The 12,227-nt window shown below is 45.5% G+C and overlaps 1 protein-coding gene across 2 annotated transcripts in view; it reads right to left on the reverse strand.

Annotated features, from left to right (window-relative positions):
- Nucleotides 1-1,642: 1,642 nt before the first annotated feature.
- The window catches only part of oprl1 (opiate receptor-like 1), a 106,267-nt gene continuing 95,682 nt past the window's right edge, over nucleotides 1,643-12,227 (reverse strand). Inside the window, exon 7 of one of the 2 annotated variants that reach the window (XM_074682377.1) lies at nucleotides 1,643-3,758. In XM_074682377.1, coding sequence (XP_074538478.1) covers nucleotides 3,211-3,758 — 548 coding nt within the window. In that variant the 3' untranslated portion in view covers nucleotides 1,643-3,210. The remainder of the gene's footprint in view (nucleotides 3,759-12,227) is intronic. The other variant, XM_074682376.1, reaches the window with a different exon arrangement.

A 12,227-nucleotide genomic window follows, 5' to 3' on the forward strand; every position in this document is an offset into this window, starting at 1 on the left:
CTCTGTGGGTTTTGAGCTCACACACAGATTAGCACCAGTCATTTTATAAACAAAGAGCAGCTGATGTTTCCTCTGGGTTTCTGCTGGTTTTTAAACCAACCATGGAGCCGTCGGCGTGTCTGGATCAAACCTCAGCGACCGTGACTCTGAAACGCTGAGGCTTCGTTTGGAGAAGTGTAATTTCCCTCCCGTTACAGCTCCACAGACGCCAATTTAAAACTGGCCTGGCACTCATTCTGAGGGATGCTGGGTAATAACGAGGAGAAAGATGCTGACATCACAGGGACCTTTAGCTAATTACTGCAGCGGCTGGAGCTCCAGCTCTTTGCTCCAACAAACCACGGACGAGTCAAACTGTGGGAGTCTGCTGCTCTGAGACTCGACGTGGACGGGTCTGACTTTAGATCCTCGTCACTCAGCGCTCAGGGCTGACTGATAATCACAGATGTTTTGTTCATCCTCTGTGCACATGATGAAATGTAAGGGTCGTTTTAAAATCTGGACACCAGTCAGGAAGGAAACAGCTGATCACACCACTTCAGTTTCATGTCACAGATTTCCTGTTCAAGGAAAATTTCTGCTGAGCGATGATCAAAAGCTGCTCTGTATCTCAGAGGTGGACAAAACCTCCTAAAGAGAGAATCAGTCTCCTCACATAGCTCTGAGGATTTTTTAGTAATGGTTCAATCAGGGTTCACTTCAGACCCACGAGGCCGACCTGTTAATCAATGGCAGAGACCGAGTACAGAGACAACGTCATTCGTGTCTAAACACGGTCACTGCTGGCTCCAAAACAGCCGAGGGCTGGACGAAATCTAAAACCAAAGTCTTTAAAGTCACATGTTGGCTTTGTCCACTTCTTAAATACAGTCTGCAGGATCTACTCTCAGGCCAAGGGTGTTCAACCTGTGGCTCTGGACCCTCATGTGGCCCTTTGACTCCTCTGCAGTGTCTCCTTGTAGCTTTAAAAATATTCATGAAATAAAGAATAGTTATTTTTCTTCCAGAGGGTGTTGATGATTAAAGACACTGACACTAAATAAAATCCTGTGTTAACATTTAGTTGAACTAAATCTTCATCCCATCTGTCAATAAAGCCTGCTAAAATTAGCAAATTTCAAAATTACGCTTATCTACACAATTTTTAAAAAAAAATTCCTTAAAAAAGTTCCTTAAATTTTTAGGATTTTGGGGGGTTTATTTTATTTTTTAATTCAAATTTCAAAGCTTAGTTTTATTTTTAGAAATTTTGCAAATTTTAAAATGTTAAAATGACTTAAATTTCCCAAACTTTTTAAATTTCCTTTTTTTTCTATATTTGCTTTTTTTCAAATTTCAAATTTCAAAATTAGCAAATTTTGAAATTAAGCTTTTTTATAGAATTTATCCAAATTTTTCAAAGTTCCTGAAATTTTTAGGATTATTTTTAATTTATTTACTTTAATTTAATTTAATTTAATTTTTTAAAAAAAATTTAGAGCTTTCATTTTACAACAAATGTTGCAAATTTTTGAAATTTTTAGATGATTTTAATTTCTCAAACTTTTAAAATTTCTTTTATTTTCTATATTTGCTATTTTTCAAATTTGAAAATTTAGCTTTTTTTGTAGAATTTATCCAAATTTTAAAAAGTGCCTTACATTTTTAGGATATTTTCAATTTATTTACTTCAATTTCATTTAATTTTTTTAAATATTTAAGCTTTAATTAAAAAAAAAATCTCAAACTTTAAAAATTTCATTTTTTCTATATTTGCTATTTTCAAATTTAATTTTTTTTTCCAAATTCTTGCAAATTTGTTAAAAAATAAGTCATCACATGTAAAATATCATGAATTGAGAAAACTTCTCAATCAGATAATTATTCACTCTATTTTAACTTTGAGTTTCATACACTCTGTAGTCTTTATTGTGAAGGTAAAGTGGTTTCTGTGGCTCCGTAATGACTCTAATCCAGCTGAGCTGAGGACAAACGGCTCCACTGAAGGTTGCAGACCCCGGCCGTAGGTAGAGGCAGTTTGTTAAATCATGAGACCAACCTCAGGAAGGAAGTGTGAGCAGCTTTTCAAAATAAAGGTATGAGAGTTCCTGTGTAACTTTTCCTCTGGGCCTTTTCAGGTTTCTTTATCCAACACCCCCCCCTTCACCACCTACACCCCACATTTCCAACACCTCTGAAGTGGTGGCAGAAAGTTTTGAGTATTCCTGAAACTCTAAGACAAACAGGTTAATTCTGGATCTGTCAGCTGGTTTGTGTGAGGACACGTTGATCATTGGAGAAACATTCAGGCGACCCCTCCTGGGTCAGACACGGCGTGTTAGCCGCTCGCTGCTCGCTGCTCTTCACCTTAAGACAGTCACTGTTTACAGACTTTACACCACACTGCAGGTCTGCTGTCCCCAACAAGACCAGATACTCTGTGGACCTGAACCAGTCCTGATCAGGGCTCTGCAGCAGCCTTATGTAGACCCCCAGACCCCCACCCTGAAGTCCACATGGACTGTGGGTTTTTTTTCTACAGCTTTAAAAACAAGTGACTCCGAGTTTATGAGTCTGAACTGACGACGAATCCGTCAGGAACATTTGTTCACGTTTGTTCACGTTTGTTCACGTTTGTTCACGTTTTCACATTTTCTTGGTGAGTTTTCTCTCCTTGGGTCTCCACAGCCGTCTATCTTCTAGTCCTTCAACATTTACACGTTCCCTCCAAATGTCAGACCCTCCAGTCCCCCCATGTGACACCCAGACCCAGACCCAGACCCATATGAAACCAGGCGTCACTCATGGGTCTGGGTATCAGGCAAAGACCGTCTCTGTCTCTGTTCATTTGGAGTTTCAGTGACGTGGTCTCACTTTTCTGTGTGAGTCCACCTCAGCAGGATGGGGTCCTCGACGAGTCCCCCTCAGGCTTTGCTACAGGAACCTTTTGTTCCAGGATCCAGAGTGGTCTTTGGATCAGGGTCCAGAGTTTTGGCACTGTCAGGGTGTCCACAGAGGACCATGGGGTCCGTCCTAAATCCTCTTCCTCTCATCCCCATCCTCCTCGTCTCCCTCCCCCCCACCCCATGCCAGCCTCCTCGTCGGGGGGTGGGGGGGCTCGTGCCGCTAGAGAGCGGTGATCTGGGTCAGTTCTGTGTTGGAGTTCCCCGTCCCCTGGTTCTCCCTCCTCTGGGCGGGGTCCACCCCCACCAGGGGGAGCTCCACGCCTAGTCATGCTGGGTTCGGAGTCCCTCCCCCGTGCCCGCCCCCGTCCCCGGCCTTACAGCTGTAGGCGGCGGCCACCTCCCTGGCGATGCTCCTCATGCGGCCCGACTGCTGGGTGTCCAGGCGGAACGGCGAGGGGTGGCAGAACTCGCGGAAGCAGCGCTTGAAGTTCTCGTCCAGGAAGGCGTAGAGCACGGGGTTCAGGCTGCTGTTGACGTAGCCCAGCGCGATGCAGAAGTGCATCAGCACCAGCGTGAACAGGCTGCTCAGGTTGAAGCCCAGGGACTGGGCCAGGACCATGATCTGGATGGGGGTCCAGCACACCACGAAGGCCGCCACCACCACCAGCACCATCCTGGTGATGCGGCGCAGGTTGCGGTCCTTCTCTTTGGAGCCGGACAGGATGCGGACGCTGCGCAGGCGCTTGACCATGAGGCTGTAGCAGATGCTGATGATGGCCACGGGGATGAGGAAGGAGAAGAGGAAGACGCAGGTGCCAAAGACCGGGTCCCAGTGGCTCCTGGGCTCAGGCAGGACCACGATGCACTCCACACCTGAGGAAGAGAGACGGAGGTTTGGGTTAGAGACCTGGACCAGAGTCTGGACCAGAGTCTGGACCAGAGTCTGGACCAGAGTCCGTGCTGGTTTCTGTCTCACAGACAAACACAGACAAACAAGGGAGGTCACTTATTCACAGGAACGGCTTCTGGAGGCACTGGGTCACACCAAGACCAGTCTGATCAGTCTGCAGCGTGAGGAGGAGGAGGAGGAGGAGGAGGAAGAGGAGGAAGAGGAGGAGGAGGAGGAGGAGGAGGACAGGAAGATGAATGTGTCTGGACTCTGAGAGATGGGAGGAGTCAGGTGAAGGTAAAGAAAGAGGAAAATGAAGAATGACTGAGGAGATCTCAGAGGATCTTTGAAAACGTGATGAAGTTGTGACTGACAGCATTCGTCGCTTCGTTTGGTTTGAGGGATGAGGGAGAGTTTATTTTTACTGTCTCATTATGTGACAATAATAAAAACAAGTAAAGGAAAAAAAAAGGTGCAAAACAGTAAAGTTAGAGCGAAACATGTTTTTTTTTTAATCAAGTTTTTCAGTTTTTCTGCAGGAGTTTAAGACGGAGCTCTGAAATCTTTGATCAGACAATAAAGACACGACCCATTTCTTTAAAAAATATCAAGTTTCACAAAAACAGTTTGAGGATCTGACAGAAAACAACAGAGAAAGACACATTTTCTTAAGTTAAGTTAGAGGTAAGAAGGTACTTGTTCCTTTGTCCCCTCCCAGAAACCATCTCCTTAAATCAGCTGTTTATTCATGCTGAAGCTCCTTTTACAGTCTTTGTTTATATATTAATCTTTAAATGGTTTGATCCAGTTACTTGTTTAACCTACAGACTGTTAAAAAAAGGAATGGACGTCATCTTGCTCAGCTTGAAGTGAGGTCTCCACTAAAACTGCTCCCCCTGGTGGCTGGCTGCAGTATAGGTTAAAAACTCCATCTCCCCAGTCATTCCAGATGGGCTGTGGTCAAACTTTAAAAAATTAATCCACCTGGTAGAAATGTTTCTCACGTCTGATTGTTGTGGTGATTTGAAGATATCATTTGGCTGTCTTGTATCCAAGTCCTCTTTTTTCTGAAAAGTTTCATTTTCATTAGTTATATGAGGTTAAAAACGAGACTTTACGTCATGTTTAACGATTATTGACAGCTGACATTCTCGTGCTTTTATTTGAAAGTTTTGCAGGACAACGCCTTGTTTTGATGGTTTTATGAACATGCTTCATTCTGAAAGCAGCTCTTTGAAAAACTCTGATCCAGACTCATTTTTGGAGAAACTCATTCATCACAGGAACAAATCAGAGAAAGCGTGAGTGATAACAGAGCAGCTATCAGGCGTCTGCTCCTGGAGACGTGTCCTGGTTCAGTCATCACTCTGTGAGAGCAAACACCAGAGATTAGTTTAGAGTCTGACGCCTTCTCAAAGTCAGAGCCATCCATCAGGTCTGACGTGGATCAGATTCTTCCTCAGACCCTGATTGGCTCCTTTCTGCTGAGCTCAGCGGGAAAGTTTAACCACGAAGAGACGGACGCTGGATCCCTGGGTCTGATGGTTTCAGCTGAGACAGGGATGAAGTGATGTTTTCTTCCTGTTTGCATCGCTGCTCCGATCTGACGCCTCCCTCCGCTCAGAGCGCTCGATTTACAGCCTCAGCTCGTCTCCTGTAAAAGAGGACGCCACGGCCCCGGCGCCATCACCACCTCGCCCCAACCGTGGATCAAAGACGCCGTTAAAGTCTGCGTAAAAAGACAGGAATCATAATAACCCGTTTGATAGAGCAGTGAAGTTTATGTGCTGTGTAAAAGGAAATCGCTGAGCGAGCCGGGGCGGGTCGAGGCGAAGGAAAACAACACGTAAAATAACAGGTATCGATCCTGAGGGGAAGTCATCACGCAGGGGTCAGAGGTCAAATGAAGCATCAGGAGCAGCAGCATCCATCACAGGGCCAACGTAAAGATGCTCCATCTTCTGTCCACGCTGTCAATACGTCTTCATGTGAAATAAAACCTCAGCCTTCCTGACCGGAGATCGTCCTCTTATTCTGCCTCCGCCTCCTCCATCTTCCTTGATATGACTCAGCTGGTCAGTACGCTGGTGTACACCTGGACTTTAGGGATCCACAGACTAAAGAAGCCGTTGGGAAAACCCTGCAGGTGTCACGATGTCAGAGTTCATGGCGAGGGCTTTCAGCTCGAAGATGCTCGGCGTGGTCACTCAGTTTCCTGATGTTTGTCTGGGTCCAGCTGAGTTTAAAGCTCCCATCTCCTGCTCCTTTCCTGCAGTTTAATCTGGATCATTGATGTCTTCATGAAATGGTAGTAACATGTTTTGGTCCAAAAAGCCAATAAATCAAGCACAGCAGCATTGTTTCCAGGCTCTCATAGCCCCTCTGTTCAGAACGCTCTGATTTAGTGGGCGTGGCCTTCATATGTAAATGAGCCACCGCTGATACCGCCCCGCTCTTCCACGTCACTGAGAGCGGCGCCACGAGCTCCGAGTGCACAATGTTTAGAAAACAGAGAAGCTCCTTTACCGTAACATTACAGGCTAAAACAACAGGCTAACTGCAGCTAAAGTTAGCATTCTGAAGCTAACACAGAGACAGGGGGGACACTGAGGAAAAGCTCTTCCATCTGCTCCACAGCACACAGCATTTAAAATACTCACATTTCCAGGGTCCCAGGTTTGTTGGAGGATGGTTGGTAATGCGCCTGGATTCAGGACCAGTCTATTGGCTAGCCCTCTGTTGGACTGTCCAAAGTTGGAAAAGCAGTCGGCCGTGAAGTGACTAGCACACACATGCACAGTTTTACTGAGTGTAGCTGGAACATTTCCTGATAAATGAACTCTAGACACTTAGTCTGTCTTCTTCTGAGATGGGAAGCTTGAGCATGGAGCTATGTGGCTGTTTACAGCCAAAAACAGAGCAGTGATGGCTCTACAACTTTGGCATTCTGGGAGTGGGTTCGGGGGTATCTGCTCCTGTGGACCAATCAGGTCAGACTTGCTCCTGATTGGTCAAAAAAGTGAATCACTGACGTTGTCAAATCCCCAAAATCCAAACGGCTGGTTTTAGGTCAGGATTTTACATTAACAAGCTCTACTAAGAACAGGTTTGGTCATTAAATATCACATTTTGTGGGCTGGGAGGAAAGACAAAGACCCACACATTTCACTAAAAGACTTAATAAAGTGATTTTTGCAGAATATGGGACCTTTAAAGTTTCCGAATCAGAATCAGGAAACTGTGATTGTCTGAACGTCCTCAACGGTTTCCTCATAAACATGAAATTTAAACAAACTATTTCTTTAACATTCTCTGGCTTTAGGGCAGTAAAACGTGTTTTGATCCAAATAATTTGATTTCTTTTTAAGAGGAGTTGTTGTGCTTTTCTTCAGGCTTTATTTTGTCCCTCTGGAGCTCCCGTAGTAGCTCAGTTAACTCGTCTTTCAGCCTCTGTCTGGAACCCTGTGTTTTAGCTACTGTCTCTTTAAGACTCCTCCCTTCATAAACCCCCTTCCCTCTGATTGGCCAGCCCTCTGGAGGCTCTGGCAGACCTTGGTGTTTGAGACCATCATCTCTAATGTGTCATGAGCAGATCCTCATCCTTCAAGATCTGGTGTTAATCTCTGAACGAAGCGTTTTTCTGCACGGGCTCAGTCTGAACATCCAGCTTTAAACATCAGTGTTTACAATCTGAGGCTGAAACTATTTTTGGTTTTGCTCCCACTGAACGATGATTAGAAGTTCATCGTGATCACAGATCTTTATTTCACGCCTCTGAAGCTTCGCCGGCTGAATCACAGCTCCACAACGCCGTTAACTGAGGAGACGAGCTTCGACGAGAGGAGGTCAGAGGGCGGCGGATCCAATCTCTGCAAGACCTGAGCGATTGTCCTCAGACAGAAAGAAAGATATGAAAGAAGGAGAGGGGAGAAAGACTGATGAGTTACACAACGAGGAGAGATGAAAGGGAGGAGGTGAAAGAGGAGAAGAGCTGTGTTGAAGATGAGAGGAGGAGAGGGCAGGAGATTAACGCCAGAGGAGGAAAGAAAACTCAACACGAGGCGGCCGGACAAAGGAAGATATTTTCAGCTGGGAAGAAAAGGAGGTGAAAACAGGAGAGGAGGAGGAGAAAGATGTAAACACTGAGGAGGATTAAAGAGGAGGGCAGAGGACGTAGAACGAGGAGAAAGCAATCACTGACAGAGAAAACAAGAGGAACACAAGAGCAAAAATCAGCTCAGAGAGAAAAAACAGAGAATCAACCACAGGAAAGAGGAAATATGAGGTAGAGTAAAGGCAGCGGAGCTATCGGAGGGGAAAGGAGTGATAAATGAAGGAGGAGAGCAGAGGAGGAGCAGAGGAGCAGAGCATCAAGTGTGAAATAGAAAGTAGAATAGGACACAGAGTCCTGCTCCCAGGATGAACGAGACGGAGGAAGAGGAGGAATGATGAAGGCACAGGTGAGAAACCAGCAGGTGGAACAGATCAGGTCGCTCTGTGGTCGCAGGTTTGAATCCCTGGGATCAGACGTTACTCTGGAGCCATCAAACGGACCAGCGGCGTGCAGAGGCTGGCCCTTTAAGAGCAACGTCTGAAACCAGGAAGTGAGCCTGGTTTTACGGCGTGGGGATAATAACGGGCGCTCTCAGCTTCCTGTAGGATCAGCTGTGAGGAAAAGTCAGCGCTGACATTTAAAAAGGTGAAACACTCAGAAACAGACGTTGAGTGATTGCTACTTAAAGCTACGGCGTGATGGCAGCTTGACCTTTCCCCACGCCGCGCAGAGAGGCTTTAATGGAGCCGCCGTAAATTCTGAGGGAGGTTTCCACGTGTCAGGCGCCGCGGCCTCTCAGAGCGCCGCCAGCGCTGACACATCATCATATTTACAGTCACCATGTTTGGGTGCAGCGACTTTATGTTCAAAGAGCGTTACGGAGGTGATCGACCAATGAAAGAAGAACTTCCTCCTCAAACAGGAAACAGTCGATGTTTGAGTCAGTGTGAGCGTGGCAGGCTCAGATCCATGGAGATAACTTCTCTGCAAACTGAGAAAAATGGTTTTTTCTTTCTCTAAATTGTAAACGTGGATATAGAGTGAGGATCCTGGATGTTCAGACTGAGCATGTGCAGAGTCTCAAACCTCCATATAACCATCTGTCGTAGAAATCCCTGAATCTGTGTGAGCTGATCACAACACAACGCTCTAAAATAAAAACAGGTCTTCACCACATCTCTGAAAGATCTGAAGAGGGGAGGACCTCAAACACCAAGGTCTGTCCATGTCAGGGCTGTCCAATCAGAGGGGAGGGGGTTTGTGGAGAGGGACATCTTAAAGAGACAGCAGCTGAAACATTTCAGGGTTTCCTGAATCACCAGAGAGAGACAAGGAGGATGTTTTTGAGCTGAATGTCATGGAAAGACACTGTGAGAGCACCAAAAACACTTTTTAATCCTCATATTATAAACATGGATGTTTACATGAAACGTGCAGAGAAACGCTTCGTTCAAAAACAGCAACAGATCTTAACGATGATGTCATCACATAAGGATCTGCTGACTGGTTCATGACACATTGGAGGGGTGGGCCTCAAACACCAAGGTCTGCCCAGATCTGTGCCTCCAGAGCCCCCAGAGGATCAGCCAATCAGAGGGAAGGGGGTTTGTGAAGGGAGGAGCCTTAAAGAGACAGCAGCTCAAATGAAGCTATAAAAGCATTATTCTAAGGGGCTGTTTACACGACAACTGTTTTAGGCTGAAACGCAAAACTTTTGTTGCGTTTCAGCCTCGCGTTTACACCAAAACAGCGATTCAGCCGACCTAAAACAGAATTTTTTAAAAACGGCCTCCAGAGTGTGATTTTTCTGAAACGCTGCAGTCAGCCAGTGTTTTCAGTGGAAATGCTGATGTCACACTCTGCTTCGCGCCCGTGCATCCATCAGTCCATCAGTCCCGTTGTTAGGATGGTGGTGATCTCCCGTGTTGATCTTGTTCTGCTCAATCTGCTGAATCTGTGACTGTCTCTAACTAAATGAGCATCTGTTGCTCCACTTCTGCTCTGAGCATTCACCAACACACCAGATGATCAACTCTACTTCAAAGGAGATCTACCAAAAACTGCTTTTGGACAAGACAGTTACAGCTCCACCTACAGGCCTGGCATGCTCACTGCAGCGTTTTCAGTCCCTCAGAGTGTCTGTGTAAACACAGATTTTTTATCTCAGCGTTTAAGTGTTTTACAGTGAAACGTTGTCGTGGAAACGGGCCTAAAACACCAGAGAGGAAAAGGAGGGTTAGGATTCATTTGGGCTGACATGTGAAGTTACTACGGCAGCTCCAGAGGGACACAATAAAGACCAGAACAATAACAATACCCCCTCTTTAAGGTTATTTTTAAAAAGCCACGAGAGGGAACGGTTTAAAACAGCCTGTCAGTTTAACTGTCACTAAAGCACCAACCATGGGAAACCTGGAGACATGTTATTCTCTACAGTGTCAGTGGTGGACCCAAACAGATACCTGTGGACACCCTGAAAAGGTTTGTAGGCTTATTTATTGGCTGCTGAATCCAGCCTCGTAGAGCCACCACCAGGGGTCTTTGCTACTGTAAAACAGACGCTGAAGACCATGAAGCAGACAGATTAGGACGCTAACGTGACGTCGTCTGCAGAGTTTGAGTCAAACTGACTGAGCTCAGGGATGAAGAAAGGTTTGGCTCTCTTCTAGAAAAACTGAGACTGGATCCAGCACCCTCTGGAGACCCAGGATCTGCTCTCTGGGTCCAACACCCGCCCAGGACAGAGTTAATGAAAGGTTTGAGTCAAACAGCAGACCCTCTCATACCACCATCTGTACAAACAAGCTGCTACCGAAGCCAAAACAAGGCCGAGCAGCTGCTGGAGCCTGCTCCCACTGACGACCATATATGGACATCCTATAGACAGGATTAATGACCAATCAGATCCAAAGCTGGTCTCTGTGTGGAGGATAAGAAGCCTTCAGTAACATGGGGATAAACATTCATCTCAGCCCTGGTTCATCCTCCTTTCCAGGCTTCACTCTCCTCAGATCGTCTGCTCTGTTTTATTTCCTGTTTGTCCTTTCTCCTCGCTGTTTTTTGCTGTTTCTCAGGCGTGGTATTCAGGCTGAGAAGCAGCTGAGGCTCCTCATGTCACAGACTCATCTTAAAGCTTCCAGCTGTGTGTTCCTCCTCAGCTCGTGGCTGATAAACGCTCTGACAGAAGCTGCGTCAGACGCCTGTCCTTTGTTTACCTGCTGCAGCGTCAAAGCTTCACGGCTCTGTGTGGATCTTTACAGGACGGGGTCCAGACTTAGCCCAGCAGCATCTTCTGAATGTGTGTGTGAAGCCCTGAGTGTTTGTGACGCTCCATCACACCTGGAGAAAAACACCTGAAGCTCTTCATCCCAACATCACTTCCAGAGCAGGAAAACAGGGCTGTAGGAGCGGGTTCCTAACACCTAAACCCAGCCCTAATCCTAATCCTTACCCTAATCCTGACCCTAATCCTAACCCTAATCCTGATCCTTAATCCTTACCCTTATCCTAACCTTAATCATGACCCTTAATCCTAACCCCTAATCCTAACCTTAATCCTAACCCTAATCCTAACCCTCAATCCTGACCCTTAATCCTAATCCCTACCCTAATCCTGACCCTTAATCCTGACCCTTAATCCTGACCCATAATCCTAACTCTTTATCCTGACCGTTAATCCCAACCCTTAATCCTAACCCTTAATCCTGACCCTTAATCCTGACCCTTAATCCTGACCCTTAATCCTGACCCTTAATCCTAACCCTATTCCTGACCCTTAATCCTGACCCTTAATCCTAACCCTTAATCCTGACCCTTAATCCTAACCCTCAATCCTAACCCTTAATCCTAACCCTTAATCCTAACCCTAATCCTGACCCTCAATCCTAACCCTTAATCCTAACCCTTAATCCTAACCCTAATCCTGACCCTCAATCCTAACCCTCAATCCTAACCCTTAATCCTAACCCTTAATCCTAACCCTAATCCTGACTCTCAATCCTAACCCTCAATCCTAACCCTAATCCTGACCCTTAATCCTAACCCTTAATCCTAACCCTTAATCCTAACCCTAATCCTAACCCTCAATCTTAACCCTTAATCCTAAACCTTAATCCTAACCCTTAATCCCAATGATTTTTTTTTTTTTTCATTCATTCCAATTCTCACATTGTTATTGTAATCAAATTGAATCCCTCATAAATTGGTTATAAATTTATTTAAATCATTTCTATTTTAATTTATTTTTTTCTGTAATATTATATTTATTTCCATCTCTGGCCTTATCGTATAACTGAGCAGAGAATCACAGGTTGAGGTAATAAGATGAGTGTGTAAATATATTTATTTATTCTCCCACACACACACACACACACACACACACACACACACACACACACAC

The sequence above is a fragment of the Halichoeres trimaculatus genome, unplaced genomic scaffold (assembly GCF_033239565.1).
Source record: "Halichoeres trimaculatus isolate MK-OKI-2021-1 unplaced genomic scaffold, fHalTri1.1 fHalTri1_scaffold_11, whole genome shotgun sequence".
NCBI lineage: Eukaryota > Metazoa > Chordata > Actinopteri > Labriformes > Labridae > Halichoeres > Halichoeres trimaculatus.